The sequence below is a fragment of the Lepisosteus platostomus genome, chromosome 3, assembly GCF_059453375.1.
Source record: "Lepisosteus platostomus isolate fLepPlt1 chromosome 3, fLepPlt1.hap1, whole genome shotgun sequence".
Lineage (NCBI taxonomy): Eukaryota > Metazoa > Chordata > Actinopteri > Semionotiformes > Lepisosteidae > Lepisosteus > Lepisosteus platostomus.
The window spans coordinates 35,349,935-35,369,578 of NC_142613.1; the positions used below are offsets into that span (position 1 = coordinate 35,349,935).

At 38.2% G+C, this 19,644-nt stretch overlaps 1 protein-coding gene across 1 annotated transcript in view; it reads left to right on the forward strand.

The window, feature by feature from the left end:
* Positions 1–11,976: 11,976 nt before the first annotated feature.
* Positions 11,977–19,644, forward strand: part of garem2 (GRB2 associated regulator of MAPK1 subtype 2) — a 79,861-nt gene continuing 72,193 nt past the window's right edge. The window contains exon 1 of the mRNA XM_088625461.1: positions 11,977–14,237. Within this exon, the coding sequence (XP_088481587.1) occupies positions 14,126–14,237 (112 nt within the window). The 5' untranslated portion in view covers positions 11,977–14,125. The remainder of the gene's footprint in view (positions 14,238–19,644) is intronic.

Here is a 19,644-nt window from a genome sequence, read left to right on the forward strand (position 1 = left end):
TTTAAGGGCTTGAACAGTTTGGCTCCTGACAACATCAGTGAACTATTCAACCCACTGTAGACATACATGTACATAGCACTGGCCCAGTTCCCAACTGGAGGCCTCTGGGTGAGCATCACTTTTAAATCTTAAAAATGTCTGAGTCTGAAAAGTCACTTTTACACTCTAGATTTTAGTTAAACTGATGTTTGAATTGATGGATACTGGCTCTAGATTGGTCTTATTGTACTATGCCTTAAAATGATGAATCATGGAGGGCATTATGGCATGGAAGGCTGAGGAAATAGATAATTCAATTTGTATTACATTTTAATTAAATTTTACATTCAATTTCCTGAACACTTGATTTTAATATGGAATGGAGCTATGTGGGAAGAGAGGGCTTTAATGACTAAGAGCACAGAGTCCACCATAGAAACAAATATTCAGACACAGTGGGCAGTTGTAAGCACGTTAGCAGTGGTCAGACAATCAACATATTATTGAAAAATGAATTATGAAGACGGAATACAAATTATGTAAAAAACTAGAATATCACTTTTCAAAAGATTGTTCTAGTCTTTTACAGTACAATCACATTACCTGGCCCCAGAACACCCTGACCGCTCATGTCAAATCTGGGGGAGTTCAGAGGGGAAGTTCATGCCCATGTGTTCTTTGGCTGCTCATTTGCTTAAGGCTGTTCTTTGCCTAGATCCCAGCTGGACACCACAGTGAAGAAATCTGAAACAATACGCCGCCTCTACCTTACAGCCAAATGTGCTGTTATCCTGTTTATATTGGTCTCTAGGGCAAAGTCTGTGAGGTGACCGGCAGTTCATTTTCCTTTGCTACTGTGCAGAGTCAGTCTTCTGCTGAAAAGATGTTGCAGATGAGGCTCATGATCCACTTCCTACCCTGCTGTAACCCCCTTCTTGGAGTCTATCCTGCTGTCTTTAGTTTAATAAAGGGATAATAGCGGTAGCCACCCCTTTTAGGGGCTTCCGACTCTGTTACAGTAATAATTAATAATTAAACAAATTTAAATGATGCCTTTCATTCCAGACATATAGGAAGGAAATGCAGTGCATTTCAATCAATGGTGATGCATGACAGTCATGTAGATAAAGGAGAAATTGGTTTACTGAGTGAATCAAGGGGGAAATTTCGGAGCTCAGGTTGTGAAAAGCCCAGTATAATTTACCGAGGACTCTGGGGTTACCACCCCTAGTTTTACAAATGGTGCCGTAGAATCTTTAATGACCAAGTAGTCAGGATCTCATTTAACACCCCATCCCAATATGTCACCTCCTATGGCTCAGTGTGCCAAATGTCTGGTGCCAGAGGATACAACTTTGTGTCAAGTACAGTGGCAAACCAGTGGTTTTGGGGTCCTCATCACCCAGGTTTTCTCTGAGGAAATTCCAAGCCAGGATAAGTATCAATCAGCTCAATCAGCTCAATCAGCTCAACCAGTGCTTGGGTGAGCATTTTGACTATTTCAAGAACTCAGTAGGCTTCCGAAAAAAACAACAACTTACTTTTTCTAGGGTGACAAAATAAATTCTGCAGGTGGAAGTTACAATATTTCCCCATACTGCTGTAGCACAAAGTGTCCTACAGCAGTATGTCCAAACTATTCAGTTAAATTTGGCTGCGCATTTCACATTTCCTGTTGACTACTAATTAAAACCTGTTGAATCAGTTTATTTAGTGAGGAATAGCACTAATGCTAGAAATATTAAAAAATACAATAGAAACAGTGAAAAATCCCCAACAAACAGTGTGGCATGAATTTGGCCTGTGTTCCAGCTATAAATGAAAATTAATCATTCTTAATTTTTTTAATTGGAATTTGTACAGAAAAATGATAATTGAACATACAGTACATGTACAATATATAAATAAATTATAATTAATTAATTAAATAGGACATATTCATACTCCATTCCAGACAGATGCAGTAAGTTACACTGTTCTGATAACCTTGCTACCTGCTGTTTCTAGAGATAATATTTCAACATCTAAATGTATTCCACTGATGCGTTAGAATACGTTAAACTAGTTGTCTTTAAAGCAGGAAAGCAATTTTTTAAAAAAGGTTCTAAAAAGATATTAGTCTTAATGTACCAGGTGCACATTATACATTTCCTCTTATTCATCTAATATAGTCTTTCAATCAATAACCTCTGTTGATTTGAATAAGTAAAGACTGCTTATGAATAGCATAAAACTATTCATAAATCATTTACTAAGTTGTCCTCAGTCAGAGAAAAATAATTTTATTCATAAATATAAATACAATTATAAAAAGGTTATATTATATTTTAGTTATATTATTTTTTTTTAGTTTTAGTTTTCAAAAAGCAGTTTAATAACATTACAACTTAACATATCAGCTTTATTTTCCACTCTTGTATGAAAAAAACATTTACAAAAATATCCAGAGCAAGGACAGTTGGTTTAATACAAAAAGCAGTTTTAAATAAATGGAGGGGGATCCATATTTAAACAACAAAAAATAAAATAGAAAAAATGATCAAATAGGCCAAGAGAAAGTTGGGTCTCTCTCAGACATATTGGACCAGTCTTCTACAGTTCCACTGTTTGAAAGGTACAGTATATCCTCTACAGCTCCCTGCAGGGAGAAGAGAAAAGAACAAATTGAGATGAGCAAGTGTCACCTACTGAAGATCAGGTGGATGAGGATCCTCAGCTGCACCTACTGTAGTGTCCCTGCTCCTATACGCCTGTGTTTTCCTCAATACTTCAACCTTTTCAATATTTCTAAAGTTTCTGAAAATGAGCATGACTTTATAGGCATGCTGGGCCAACAATTATTGAAGGCATCAATAACTTATTGTTCACATGCATTTTGAATTGGTGTATTGCATATTTGAGTAGTCCGATTCCTTGGTATAATAGCTCAAGCCTTGTGGTTTCTTAAAGGCATAGGGTGTGCAATGTTTGGAATTTCAGCAGAGTAGAAAATGGACAATACTAGTTGATTAAAATGGGTATATACTGTAAATAACCATTCACAATGTCATTTTTAATTTACTCCAATACACCAAAAGATATGATCATACTTCACCTATGTCATGATGATCACCTGGTTGCCGTTAGTATGATTGATGTAAGATAAGATACCCAGATTCCTCTATCAGCAAGCCTGTCTAGAGCAACCAGGAAACCAGTACTGTGAGGGTCTGGTCACCCCCTGAAAGGCAGATGGTCACCACATGGTCCAACACCCACAAATCCTTGTAATCCATCTGTGTAATCGTTTTCACACTGTGGTGGTAACAGCAAAAGAAATGCCAGGAAGAAATAACCCGTGCATGAGTAGAACGACTGTACTGTAGCTCTCTGTCTGCATGACCATGATCTGCATGTTTGGAGGCCTTTCAAAGGTAATATACTTACAGTTGGAAGATGGAATTGTTCACTTCTGTGGGCCAGAGAATATTGAAGGTGGCAGCAGGGAGAGGTATGGAGTGTTTTATTCACAGATGAATGTAATTTCTTCCTAAACAGAACCCTGGCTTGGCAAGCAGAGAGATGGTGAGCATTATGCTGACTGTTGGGATATGCAAGCTAGCTAGTAGGGTGCAGATGAACCTCCTTTAACATGAGCTGCCTTTGGCATCATCTGCAGTGCTCAGCAATGCACTGAGCCAAAAGTTCTTCCCATCCTGGCAGTCAGTCCAGAAGTGTTATGTTTTCTGGCAGGACAGTGCAAGATCACACAGTGCTAAGACAATGACACAACTTCAATAAAACAATGAAGAGGTCATAACATGACCAATGTTGTTCACCTGACCTAAATCCAGCAGTAAATCCATTGGAACAATTTAAAAATGCCATCCATGGGAGACAGTTGCTGGCCAACTTTTGTCAGCTATCCACATCTGCATAGGAAGAGCAGTAAGACATCCCACAGCAGTCCATCTTAAAGGGGAACTGCAGTTCTAATTTCTCAGTTACCAATTCTTAATTATCTGTGACAAACTAATTTGACATTAATTGACAGTATCACAAAATTTTACAAATTAAGCACAATATCACGAACTTTCTGAAATTACTGTAAGTTGCCATGGTGTCATAAACTGCTGGTCTTGCCAGGGGCAAGAGCAAGAGTTCATAAGCCCTTCTTGCTCACTAGTTACTACAATGACTAATGTAATGAGATGTCCAAGCAAATAATGGATGGAATGGAATTTAGTACAGATATGTTCCAATGTGATCTATATGCAGAGTTAACAAGTAATATTTGTCAGCAAAACCGCCTCCAAGTCAGGAGCAACATTTCTATTGGATTAAAAGAGATTTATTCACAAGCCTGCTTGTTTACAATGTCACAGGGCTACACACATCACCGGACGTTTTGTTGCCTTGTTCTGAATTGCAAAACAAGGCACTGCTCATTCCTGGAAATGTAATCTATTTTGGGATGTAAATTGGAGGTTTTACAAGTTACTGTGTACATTTTACTTTCATTGTGGCTTAAAATGCACACATCAATGCTGATTCTGGCTAACCCTGAAATATACAGATAGCATTGCAGTTCCTCTTTAACGCTGATCAGGTCTATGTATCAGACAGGATTGTGTCAATGCAGAGGGATGTCATGCCCAATATTAAGTTTATTCATAATGAATACTTATCATGCTTTAAAGATCTGGATTGAGCTCAAAATATTATGTTCGGTTATTTTGTTTATAATATTATGTTTACAATATTTGATCAAATACAGGAGCCCTGAGTGTTACAGTACACTTCTTCTGTGCATCACTGAAACATATGTACAGTACACTGCACATACGTATTTTCTTGTTGTGAGCTCATATTGGCAGACCACCATCAGTAATTCTGAGAAATGGCTTTGTCTCTTTTGTTTGTGATACAGAGGAAAGTGGTGGGTGATGCTTTTCCTTTTTGGCTGCAAAGTGCATTTTCCAGCCTGCTGGTTTCCACTGCAAGAAATAGTCTATTTCTACTCTTTTCCCTACACATTGCCCTAAATGTGTTGTTTTATGTTAAATATAAGAATCATCAGATGTTTTCTTTTTATATTCCCCGATTTGGAGCCACCACTTGTTACTTATTAATTGAATCTGCTCATTGTTCTTACCTTGCTACCAGCACCAGAGGCAGGTCCTTGCTCACTGGACTTATATATTTGTTTTAAAACCAAGAGGAGAGTTAGTATCAAATAGAGGAGTGACACTGCTCTCAGTGATATCAGTGCATCCTCACACATACCCAGCAAGTCCTAGAAATACATACATACCTGTGTCCAGTGCTTGCAGAATATCAGTCACACCCTAAACAATGTTTTGGTGTCCAGGTGCCTTTTTAGTCTATGCCCCTATCTCAGTATTAGCATCAGGTATTTGGCATCTCACCGCTGTTCAATGCATTGTGTTTGTATTAGTAAAGCTACTTCTCAAAACAAAAATCTAATTATGTTTCTATTTTAGTTAAATACAGAAAATTTAAATTTTGCTTAAGTGATTTACTTCTTTTCAGCTTCTGAAAATCTTTTGCTATTTCATTCTTGTAATAATTTATATGTGCCCTTTAATAACTTGTCATATCTGTCTTTTAGAAGGTCTTTGATCTTTTCATGTTGTCCAGGCTTAAGAAGTTCATTTTTTGCCATGTCTGAATCTGTAATTGCACTAACCAGTTCTAGGACTTGCTTGGTACAGTAGGTCTTATCTAAGCTCTGTTTTAAGGCTCTTAAAAAAGTACAATATATATATATATATTTATATTTGATTTTACTAGACGTTTGCACTCTGATCTATAACTTTGACAGATCTCTGCTTTTAACTCAGTATGCCTCAACATTAAAAAAGTTTAATTAATGAAATTCCTTAAAAAACATTTCATCTTTTGTGAAGTGACAAAATCAAGATACTTGGGACAGTGAAGAGACTATGGCTGTCAACTTCTAAGTAAATGTAAATTGTTTTGGGGGTCCACAATATCACAATTCATTTTCTTATTAATTGTGCTATACTTGTAGTTTGCCTTGCTTTGCCATCAGGAGCCAGACTCAACTACATGTACATGGTGAGATCATCCATTTAAAACACTTCATCCCACTTAAGAATTAAGAGAGTTCTTTGTGTCCAAAATGGGAATAATGGTGTTCAGAAAGTTCAGTCCCAGAACAGGAAAAAAAGATCTCACAGATCCCTCTTTGCAATCCACCACATTGAAACTTGCCTCCCCTCCCCCATGTACACTTTGTTGTTGAAAACCATTGAGTTTATTGCTAGGCATCCCTTTATTGTTTTTTTGTTTGCCATAACAATGATTTAAGCAGGATACTTCACTGGGGTGAAAGGTGACAGTTTCTAATCTTATTCAGACTCTAGGCTTATTCTTCTGCCACTTTAAACAGGAATGTGTTGAAGCCTAGAAACATGATCAGTTACTTGCTCGTGAGGGACTGACCTTCAATCATGAAGACATTATTTCTGAGTTGTACATCTCCTCATAATGTTGTTGTAATATGTGTAATCAATATGATGTTCAATGCACGTATGATCAAGCAGGATATTTGAGCCTAAATGAGGATAGACCACGTACAGAGGGACTTCTTTCAACAAACTGCTGGGTGAGATCTTTGGATCTGTTAGCAACTAGCAATCAAACAAGCAAGGTGAGACAAATGGCCTCTCATCCGCAACCTTTATGTTCTTATGAGCTATGCACAGCCTACATAGTACAAAATGGAACAATATTTTATTTCATAAAGTTTCAAATTAAATAAAAACTTTAAGGAACAGTACCTGTGACTAGAATAAGGATATAGCAAGAGTTAAATATAGGTAATATATCAGGGAAGATGAAGGAAAAAGGGAGAAATGAAAAGAAGAATGCAGGTGAAATGGTGTGCATACTGTATGAAAGGAACGCTGCAATTCTGAAAAGAAATCTTCTTGTTTGTACCAAGATAATAGCCTCTCACTGATACTGACCAGTACTGGCCTAGAATTTGTGAAACCCCATGAAGCCAGCATCACACTACATGACTCGACACGACTTCTAGTCGGAGAGCATGTCAAATTTAACGACTGCAGTTGTTGAATCTCGCTGCCTTTTCTGTCCTAGAGGGTGTCAAATTATACGACTAGGAATCACAGGATGTGACTACACGATTCCCTCATGACTTTTCATCACGGTTCCAAATTTTGCATTGTGCCGTGAAAGTACTGCGAGGTCACCTCATTTTGGCAGCCAATCAACATGGAGCACACCGGAATAAAAGGAGGAGAACCGCACGAAAGTAAACAAACAACAAACACGAAACGACAAACAAGAAACATCGAACAGACATCTGTGCTGGCTCCAAAGTTCGACGAGCCTTTCCTCCATTTGCACAGTCCAAAACACTCGCTTCTTTCCTTGCAGCTGCATTGTATGCATTGTTTTTCCTGTTGAGCGCTCATTGGCTGTTGACTGTCACAGACACAAGAACCCTCCCCTACGACTTGCGATTTGCTACGAGAAAATCAAACCAATTTGATTTTTCCGTAGCGAGTCACAGAGAGTTGTAGGGGCTGTTAAGAGCAGTCTAACCAATTCGCTTGGGGTGTCACACTACACAACTGACAATAACGGGCGCGCACTGCGACCTTCTACAACTCGCTGTGATTTTCTTATGATTATGTAAATGAAGGCTACGACTGAAAATCCTAGGAAAAGTCGTGTAGTGTGACGCCAGCATTATTTAACTCACAAATGATACAAAACACAAAGCACCATGGGAAGATTAACGGGCAAGGTAACAAGGCAAGAGAGAAAAATAAATAAATGGTTCAGAGAACAAACAATGATCCGCAACATTGCTACAAGAGCAAAGAAGAAAGGACTGGATTGCAAAAATAATAGACCTGAAGAAGTGGAATAATCCCAGGAGACAGACAGAAAGCAACAAGGAAAAGACCACTTAGTTGGGGGGCAAACGAGAGCTGAATCTTTGCTGGAGTGACCTGGGGTCCTGAAAAGAAGGAGTCCTGGGGAGGGAGTTGCTGCAGATAACAGGTAATACATAAAAAAGGAGATAAAAAGGGGTAACGGGACCAGGCGCTCCAAGTCCCGGACTCAGTTGAGCCGCAGATGCAGGGTGACTCGGTGGTAGGCGGGCCTCCGGGTGTCCATGTTCCATGGCAGAGCCAGGAACAGAGTAAGCGTCTGGCTTTTGTAGGGAGGCTGGAACAGGGAGCAGGTGCAGAAAATCCTCTAAAATGTGAACGAGCCGGAGTGCCCTTAAGGGGGAGGGATTACAATTGTGACAATAATGTGTGAATATTCGTATCTCAATAAGCTTTATCACAATACCGCACCTCTACATATACAGATTGATAGACAGGCCTGAATGCAATAGATATGCAATCAATTAAAAAATGGTGAGATGAATATACCTTAATTTCAAAAGGTTCAATATTATTTTCTACTTTGACTCTACTTATACAGTATGTATTGAGACCTGTACTGACATTTCATATCACATGAGCCTTTAATAATTCATAACTTTTAATCTTGCCTTTACAGACACTTTGTACAAGTTTGTCACAGGGTGAAAAAAGTGGGTGTAGGACAACGGCTTGGGGGTTATATCTCTTGAGTTTTTTCAACAGGGTTTGTGCAAACGATGAACATTAAACACAGAACTCAACTGGAAGTGAAAGATGAAATGGGTCTGTGTTAAACATTGTACATAGGATAGATGATTTATAGAAGACCTACCAGGCTTATGTGTCCTAAGTTAAGAGAAAGTTCATTGTACTCAATTGATCATCATCATCTCTGCTCTTGGGCTTGTTTAATCTGAGACTGAAATATGATTGTTTTCTTAGTATACATGACTCTGACTGACACTCTGCAGTCTGACACTGTAGTTAGGATCAGCTAATGCAATATGTGACAGCTATATGGGCTCTGTGCTGAACAATCCATTATTACATCACAGTGTCAGTTGAATACCTTGCTAACTGAGGAGAAACATGTTAATAAGGCAATTATGGCTTTTACTGTATCAGTACAATATAAGGGATATTTTAGAAACCGTGCACTAAGAAGTGTACATAAATCTTTACAAGGATATGTGAAGTCTCACATAAAATACAGAATTATCCATAGGGTAGCCTGCCTTCTAGACTGACGATAAGAAAATGACAATAAAGGAGCACAGAGGATTTGTCCTTAATACAAATAGATCCACAACAGAGTAACAAAGTCTGCATGAGGTTTTAAGAATCATTTCCAGAAATATGTAAAAACATAACTGTTTTTTCTGCATTTATTTTACAGGGTCCTAGTTCAGTGCCTAATACATCATACAGGTGAAGGTGAATTTTAGACTCATTCCCTCCTGTTTTATCTTCTCTTTGTTTCTTTTTGTTTCATTCTTGTTTACTGCTGTCTGTCTTTTTAAAGGCTGCATTGTGGCTGGATAGAGAATGTCTGAGGAAATTTCGGCCTCATAAGTTGTTGAGTCATCTGGCCTCCACTCAGTTGGAGTTGCTATCTACAGTAGTTACATAACCCTGACTTTGTGGGCTGCTTATATAATCAAATACCTCAGCCTTTAAAAAACTGCTTTTCTGAAAACTTGTGTTTGCCGAGACATTGAGACATTGACAAGTGTGAGAAAATAAATTGTATTAATATTGTTACAGCTTTAATGACAGAAGTGTATCTTAGGTTTCAGTTAAAGTTTGTGACACTTGGAAGGGTTGACACTTCAAACTGGGAGGATGTTTGCAGAGCTCGGGGGGGGTCCCCTGGAGCAGAAACAATGGTAAAGTTTACCTTAAGGTAAGTTGTGGATTAATGATTGTCAAGGAGCAGTACATTTCACGCCCCACACTCTCCCTCGCAAACACTGTTCCATTGCTGTCACGCCCCACGCTCTCCCTCGCCAACACCGTTCCATTCCCAAACCCACTGTTTCACAATCTCTTTCCTAATTGAACCCATCACTTTCCCACATTCATCAGATTCCACAAATTCTCACTCCTGAACCAATTATCCAACCACATCCCGTTCCTTTCAGTATTTAAAGTTCCCTCACACACCAACCCATGCTCACTATTGAGAAGCCTCCAGTAGAACTCTCTTGTGCGTGGTTCTAAGCCTTTTGACTGATGTCCTGGTACCAAATTTTTTCTCCTGCCTTTTGACCACACCTTTTGGATTTTGTTTTTGGATTCCCCTCATTACCGGACTCTTTGCCTCCCTAATTGACCAAGCCCCTGGATTATGTCTTTTGGATTGGATTATCCCTGTGCTACTCCGCATTCTGCGAGATCCACGGTTATGCATAAGGATCCTCCAGTTCTACCAATTGGTTTCCTGACAGTACAGACACACGTAATATACAGTAAGATCACATTAACAGAGCACAGAAAGAAAGGTGGTAAAAGGAAGTGAAGAGGAAGGAAGAAAAAAGAAGAAACAGAGAGAAGAGAGGAGAATCCGCTGGAGTTGGTACTTGAAGCTTGCGCCAGGCGAGAGCCCCTGCTTCATGATCATCTAAATCAAACCTGACTTCAGCTGAGTATTTGAACCTTGTTAGAGAAAGCATGTTGTTCTGTGTTTCAGGGAACTCTGGTTTCCTGGGTCAAAGATACCTCAGTTAGAAACGTCTTTCCTGCTAAGGGTGCATTTTTATGGATAGGGATATAGGCTCCCATTTATTTTGTGGCATCCGGGGTGCAGAGAGAGAGAGATTTAACTGCAGGTTGTGTTGTATTTAGTTAGAAGGTGACTGATCTGTTGTGTGGCCTCTGCAGGCTTTAGGAGTTTAATGCTTAGTAGCAGTCTGGTGTTTCTGGGTGATCAGAATGTTAGGCCTCTGAAATGCCTTGCTTGTAAATACTGTACATAAAGTAACTTGTGTGTTGTATGTAGTGTAATTTGTGTCTTGCCATTGTAACAAATTTAACCAAGTGTGCCTGAATTATTACTCCTCTTAACAAAGCTGTGCCAGAGAACAAAGAATTCATGTGCCTTCAATTATACCAGCCGCTCTGGTATATTGCTAGAAGTCACCTACTAGTCGGGGGTTATGAATAATTATTTCACTTCTTGGTAAAACCCCACGGTCAGGCTCTTTCACCAGCTTTATAACCCTCCATTTGTAACATGGAGTAGTGAGATTCTGTCTGCAAATCTTCGCCTTGTCAGCCATATTTTAAAAGACTAATCCTTACAGAACTATGTTAAGGGATTGTAATTATTCTAAACATCTTTATGGCTTGTGGCTGATGTTATTTTAGAGTCATGAGGGGTCATTCCTGTTAATAATTAAGCTTTCAAAACCTCCAATTTGTGCAGCATAAAGAAAAGTGTTTTTTCCCCCCACTTTTCATCTCTATTTATTGTAAAAGACTACTTACTATACACTATCAATGTTTATAATTAAACACTAACTCTTTCTGAAAGCATGAAAAACTGATCTTAAGAAAGTTTCTTCCTATCACAGTTCAATACAAATTCAAAGTAGTTTTGAACCCCAGCTTCCATATTGCATCTCTTTTGTATATTAAAAACAAGAGAGAGGACACAGCTTCAGATGCTTAGTAGTCTCCTTTCAGAGTGACTGAAATGTGTGTCTAAATTTACATGCTATAATGAGAAAATTAAACTATAGGACTCTTAATATTCCTTCCAAATCCTTTTGTTTCATAAAACAAATTATTTCAAAATTGGTCTTGGCTAGTTACACCAACATCACTCCAAGAAGTGAGTGACAAATTACATTCATCTTAAATCATTAGTGTAAAGAAATATAAGGCTTTAATATTATTCCATTGAAAAGCACATCTTTTGTCATGCATGTCCTTTTTAAGGGAATGACATAAGCTCATTAATTATTGCAGCCCTTGGTTGTTTTTTAATAAAACAGGAAGCTCAATAAATAATGTTCTAGTGTTTGTGAATGATCTCACCACCACTAATGGTGAGGTACAACAATGCAACTAAAGTCACATTATTTATCTACTTTCTCATTTGTTCATTCATTTGTTTGTTTTTGGTCAGTTTTTTTTTTGGCTTATGTTGGATCGGTGACCTCAGCCTGACTGCTGTAGACATGCATTACTGCAGGAAGTTATGATCTAACAGTATCATGTTGATGGATCCTCAAGGGTGCTTGATTCATACTGGAAGATACGCTGAGACACTGGGATAAGCCTATAATCATTGATCACATAGTCATTCACAAATGTCCAGGCATCTTGAGCCTACGCTGGAAAACTCCAACATTGAAATAGCCCTTCTCTCTGTTGATAATGTGCAAATTACTGTAAATATAAGAAATGTTTACCAGTCAAATAAGCACAGTGCTCAGTCTTAGTTTTGACCACCAAAAGCTACCAAAAGACTTCTTAAACACTGCCAAAATAAGAAAAAATAACAACTTCTTCCATTTACATAATGCTTTTCATCTTAAAATGTCTTAAAGCATTTAACAGATAGGAGGGGACCCACTTAATTGACTATTTAGTGCAACACCATTTTCGGTCAAGCACAGCAAGCTACATCAAGCTATAGCAGTTCATGTGTAATTGAATGTTTCTTCAACTGAATTTTACAAGCCTCTGTTGGAATTTGGCCAGGATACCTGGGTTAACACCATTCAAAAAATGCTGTTACATCTTTAACAACCAACTAATTCTGACCTTGCTTTACTCCTTTCATCTGGAGGACAGCACTACCTATTGCACACTATCCTTTGGAATTTCTTGTCCAGGGGAAAGAGCATCACCTACTGGTCCACCAGCACAGCCCTGAAACACACATTGCTATGACATCTGGCAGGTGGTTTCCTTTTAAGAGTCACTTCATTCCATGAATTACAAGACCAGTTCATTCAGTCATTTTAAATGCTGTCTGATTAAGTACTGTACATTTAGACTGTTTACAATAATTATATTTTAGATGACAAATATTTTTTACATCTTGACTTCTGTACAGCCTACAGGCATCATGTCCTCAAAACATGACATATTCACCGTCACAGAAGATCACAGTTGTTAGAATATGTCACGTGTCCTCTTTTTACTTGACACCTGTACAGCTGAAGATTATCTGTACTGCACATTATGTTGGTTTCTCTAGTCACAGTTTCATTTAATTATTGGAGAGGTTTTAAAGTACAGTCTTTCCCAGAGTTTAAATAGCATTCCAAATATGTACCCATGCATGGTTTTTAGGTTTATACTGTTCCCAGCTGTTATTTACATTTATTTTTACTAGGATTACAGATTTGTCTGCCACCACATTTCTAATACATTGTGTACAATTACCTAAGAAGATGATCGTTCATTGGTGATAAAAAATTAGTAATCTAGGCATTGCAGTGAAAAGTATAATCAATATTGTCTGTCCTCTCTCTGCACATGTACTGTAGGTTTCGATACTGTGCAATCACTGACAATTTTGACTATGCTGTTTACAAATTCTTTGGCCTAAATGAGTGTATTTTGAAACTGTGCTAAATAATAATCAATGTTTTTTGTAATTCATTCATCCTAGTAAATAGTAGGTACTGTACAATGTTCTAAGTGTCTGTTAAATGAATGTAAAAACCTTTACTGAATTAAACAAAGGTACAGTACATGTTACCAATACTTTCCTGCTCAATAAGCTGTATGTTCTGTTACTTTTTAGAGAGAGAAATCACGAATGGTTGTTGATGACACCTGCTGCAATAAAATTAAACAAGATACAGATTCTGGAATGAAAAACAAGCGTTACAGTTACTAGTTCGTGACCAGTTCGGAAAAGTCTTGCCAAAGAGGACAAAGTAGAAAGTAGCTCTATAGAAAGGAGATGCTGAGCGTCTCTCCAAGAGGGAATCGTAGAGAAGCTGGTTTGCTTAGTGTTACAATGGGTGGTGCTCCGTGTTGCAGTATTCAGTTGACAGTTTCTGGGAGTAGGTGGTGCTATTAAAATTCCAAAGGGAAAAAGCTCTCTCTCTCCGATGAAAACCCATTCATTCTCAACATGGCGAAGCCTGTAGGAATTCCTCAGAAAAGATACAGGGCACCTCAGATGATGCTGATGACCCGTTGCGGTTTACCAGACTTCCGAACTCCCAGCCGGTTATGATGTTGGAAAAATGGACAAGTTTTCGGCCAGCATTTCCGAGATCAAATGGAGCTCGGTGTCCTTGCCTTTGGATTTAGTAGTCAGCAAATTCAGATTGCCGACGCTTGTGCGTCTCGGCCAAGGTAAGAAAAGTTTACTTGTTTCAAAGGTGCACCTTTTTCGAGGGAGTGAAAAAAACAAGGGCTGTCAATTCGGTTAACAAAGGTTTTGACAGTTGCTGACACTTGCTTGTACATTTGAGACCCACTTTTAGTTAAGCATGAATCTTTCTTGACGCAATGCTGAATGAATATCACAACGGAAAATGATGCACTAGATAAAATTCCCTTAATTCACAAATGGGAACATAGTATTTCAGCTCAACTAGTTATTTAAAGCCGTTATTGACATCACATTTTGCTTTACCTATTTAAGACATCCTGTATATAAAAAAAAAGATTATTTCGCCCTTGGCACCAAAGGTGACAAAGTGTCTATGATTGTATTCCAGAAGTGATCTACAGCTATTCATATGGAAATCTTGTAATCGGCAACCGAGTGTCCTGAATACTAAGAAGCACAGCGAGAGCAAACGTCCAAGTTTAAAACAATTATCTGAACAATTATAAAACAAAATAGCGGATAAAACAATTATCCGCTATTTTTTTTCCATAGACGCGTCCCAGAGGAGATACAAATATTTACTTTAAATTACTATGATTGCAATTTTGAGTCCCTGTTTTCTGCGTGGTTATGATTTCCAGTCTTTTGTATTTGCATACAGAAGGAAACCCCTTCTACTTAAAAAGGCTTGGGGCTGCAGTCATATGTGCTTTTCGGAGATTTCCCATTTTCAGACATGCGATCTTCTTTTTCAGTTGTCAGATACAGATGATTGTTCTGTAGCAATACAATTGTATTAAATTAATATTACTCACATTGCATTAATGTGTGTGCTTTAAAACGACATTGAAGTAAATATGAGACAAGACTTGAGGGTGTATATGAGGGATCACAGGCAGAAGTAAAATAAAATATTTTTCACTTGTGATTTTAAATGATCTCCAAGGATATATTCTCAAAACAGACAGGCATATCATTTCCCATCCTTGTTTCGCGTACCGCGGTGAAATAAGTAACTCAGCACTTCTCCAAGTGAAACTTTATCTCGGTGTGCGCTGGCTTTGATATAATTACTGCAGCTATTTTCCACATGCTTAAACTTAAAGGTGCAGTGCAGATATGGTTTGTTTTAAGAATGAAGCTCTCTTCTTGCTTTTATTCTCACTTATAGTTCCCACTCCCTACACGTTTTATTTTCTTTCTTTTGGTTGTGCACATCACACCTGTGATTAGTCCAGATATTAATCTTTATTATGCGTGAATAACTTTGACACATAATGCCAGATTTAAATGCCATAGGCTGCAGAACATATTTTCACGTTTACATTCTGCAGCGTAACCCGAAGAAGTTACGAAGTGGTACATTTATTTTGCACTAAACTTGGGGGCACATTGGACTTGTGATGAACGAGATTTGTATGTAGTTCATCCTGCTCCGTGGTGATTCTTTCAGCTCTACATCAAGAAAAGAACTAGATTTAACTAATACCTAGTGCGTATACTTTTGGACTCTTAACTGACAGACTGGGGTTCAAGATCACGCTCCCTTGAGAAAGGTAATTTACCCCAGTTGGCCCAGGCTACCCTGCTGAATAAGTGGGGAACAGCATTGCTGGGGTTTAATTCATGTGATGGATCAGTATCCCATCCGGTGGGTGGGGGATGTGTGTTGTGTGGGGGAGGTAGTCACGTGTTTTCGAGTCTGAAGGCTACAGAAACCAGAGACGCGCTGGCCCGCTGTGATGCGCTGGACAGGGCAGGAGACAAAACCAAAACTGAACTTACAAGTCTAATTATGAAACGATATTTCAAGTTAACGGAATAAAACTACCGATTCTTCCTAAGAGTTCCTCAGAAAATTGATATTTTATTACATTTTTTAAAACAATAATACAAACCTAACACACGATGAAGGGTTTATCAGTCTTTTCACTGTATATTACTGACCACATAATATTTAGATCTTAGCATATTCCTTATTTCCTAAAGTTGGTAGAAAACTAAAGGTTAAAAAACCAACAGAGAATAAGAAACCAACCTCTAAATAAGCAAATATAAGGTAATTATTAGTAGATTATCTTTAGCTTTCAGTCGACTCAAATTAATACAATTCAAATAAAATATATACATTTCCTTAAATTCGGGATTTTTTTCTAACAGTTTCAAATGAGTGTATGCTTAATTTATTTTGTGTATAAATATGCCTACGTTGTAGGAGTTGATATGCACAGTATATGGTGGGAAGCCTTCAGGGTTCATGCATGGCAGTTTTTCTCTCACCAGACACCTATGAGAATAAAACAAACATTTTGAAGGTTTTTCACTCTGGGTTCTTCTGGGTTCTGATTATAAATGTAGCTTTAGAAATTAGTATTTCAAATGCAAAACTGTACAAAGTCGAATAAAAATGTCTTGCAGCTGAAGGAAACGTGACACTTTCATTATCAATTTCACAAACTCTTTCGAATTAGTCACACATCAGGAAAGGGAGACATGGTTTCAGGTTTGAGTTAGATACAACATTCAGTCATATGTATTGCAGACCATATGAATGAGAGTTGTCCTAGAAGTTTGGTAAACTTGTGGTGCAGTATATCTCTAATCCTCCTACAGAATAAATTCCAAACTGCTGAGTTTTTGTGCTTGTTCTGTGTCTTCTTGTGTGGCCGATCTAGTACTGTATCCCAGAGTAAAACTAGACTGGATTTACAAGAGGACTCCTGGCTAGTCTCTTTGTCTAACTGACCATCAAGTACTATCTGTTTGAGTATTTGTTCAGATTTTAATTTCACAATGGCTGTGTTATGAGTGTATGATTATAAAGGAAATGATTTTGACGTTATATACTGTGTTTTAGTGGCATTGCTCTGATACTAATCTGTAAAACTGGCCTTTAATAACTGTACAGGACAAAATAGCCATCCAAGTGGTATGCACAGGTTTAGGTAAACCAGTAGGCAGCCATAACTGTTGGTTTGTATAAATCTGGATTGTGTATTCCAGCAGTTAACCAGGTCATAATCTATGTGCTTCTATGATGGGAATTAGAGAGTTGAGTTGTGTTAGTGTGCAAGTTCATTTCAAAGGACACATGGTAGAATACAGTTATTGGAGTTTAGTTCTGTATCTTTTAATACTTCACAAACTGTCTATTGTTGGGAATGTAAACTAAGATCTAGTGCGCTATTATTGCCTTTGATTCAATAATGATTTACATTTTTTATTACTTCCCAGAAATTTTGTGGTTGTTTTTCCTGTGGTCTCATAAACAGGCTTTTATTAGAATAATGGGTTCCTCTTGGAGGAACGGAAAAATGTTTTATAACCTGAGATGGCTAAGTCGTGCTGTGTGTTGTTTTCTGTTAAATTCTCCCCATTATGGAATCGCCACATGTCAAGTCAGTGGGGTTTACTGCTTTGACCCTTGCTCTAGCAGGAGATGGCAGAGGACTGAGCTCTAAAATGTGCACTGTGGGGCCATCTGTCACTGTTCAAGCCACGAGCCCCATTGTACCTGCTGTAGAGCTGGCACTGCAAGGAAGACAGCTCTCATTGGGAACATTGCAAACCCACAGGCATGCAGAAAACCAAAAGGCCACTGTTGTGCAGTAAGCTAACATAGCCCACACTCCAACAGGCGCTCAAAATGAGCACTTCTACTGAGAGAGCCACTCTACATCCCCTGTGTTCTTAAAAGAAAAGCAAATTGTAATTCTTAGCCAGTGGGCGTACTTATTGCAATTTTAATTCAAACCCTGATGCATATCCTTTTTTTATTCTGGGTCAGTGTATGAAAAATCACATCAGCTAAATGACACATTAGCACATCTCTGTCTCATTACCTTAACCTTTTTTTTCTCAGTGGGAGTAATTGCTCAGAAGCCTAAGTGGCTCACGGTTTTTAAGCCTCAAGAATCAGCTCAGACATGAATCTCAGGGCCTGCTGGAGTTGGTGTCACTCCACTAGACTTTTTAGATCCTGAGACCTTTTAGATTTCAGTGGGATGCACTGATTCATTATACAGAATGGGAGGAGAAGGTAACTGCTAGTTTTTAACTTCTGTGCCCCATAATTTCTTTGTCTGAACTATTCTGAGGCCGTTTTCCCCATAAAAACAAATCAAGTCTTCTTCTTTCTGTCCTCTCACGTTGTAGATCTGCTGTACAAAAAAAAATGTTCAGGTACCACAAGCAGTTTCTTGCTGAGCCAAAGATACACTCCAGCTAATAGAGTGCTATAGGCATGCACTAAGGTTGCTCTATGGAATCAAAGTTCTGGAGTCAGGGGCAGCAGTCATTCAGACTACCGTCAACTACAGAGCAGAACCTCTCATACTTGTCATGACTTGTCATACTCATATCAGACATCAGCCATCAGGGAGACTGAAGGGCCTAATTATGCATAGAATTATGCTGTCAGATATTTTTTTTTGATCAACAACATCTGTAGCCAAACAAAAATCAATCAGGTTATAAGTCTGTCTGTACAGTGGTGTTAATACTGTTACTACAGCTAAAATTGCTTATGTGATTTTCTGTACTGTAGTATTGCTGTGCTGGAAGTCCCAGAGCAATTTTTCTAGTTTAAAGAGCTATCAAAAAAAATCACTTTCATGTCTTTTTAGCAAACAGAAGTTCTGATGATTATTATTCCTAAAGTTGATGCTCAGGCTTAAGCAGACATGATGTGTTGCCTGGGAAATCTTGCTAACTGTTGGGAGATGATGTGGCCTAAACTCAAACTGATGATGTTTGGACTATAAATCTCAAGCTGCACTGTGGACAAATGCCCTTCAATGATCCAGCCCCTGGGGAGGCCACAGAAGCCTTTTAAAAAATGCATGCTACTATATCATTAATGGAATTCTGCCGCTACATTTTTAATACTGATTTTTTTAATTTTGGGGATGTAGGCTTTACATGGATGACTCTGAAAGCTGAACTTTTCTGAGCTGTTTATATTTATAGCTACAACAGATAACTAGGTATAATGTAGTGATTTGTAAGAACTGTAATTGCTAGACGTTCTGGACTTACATTAAAGTTACATTGTTGGCATATTGAATATTTATTTTTGGCTGTATTTTCTTTGTAGAAAATGTTAACGGCCTAACAACGTGAGCTGCATTTCTTTTTACCCTTTTAAAGGGGAAGTCATTATGACTCTAATTGTTGAAGCTCTATTGTTTCCCTTGCCTGACATTTTTTACAGCTGGTATAATTTAACACCTAATACCCCACCCCCGTTTGACAATATAATCACTGTAGTTTCCTTTTAGACTTTTTCACAGTGTGGTTAAACCACCATATCAGAGGCTGCCTCTCTGATTTTAAGCAGTAGTGCTTTAGTTTCACCTAGATTCAAATTCGTAACGGGATGATTCAATACTCTTTCTTACCATTTCGGAGCCATTTCTGAAGAGTTCT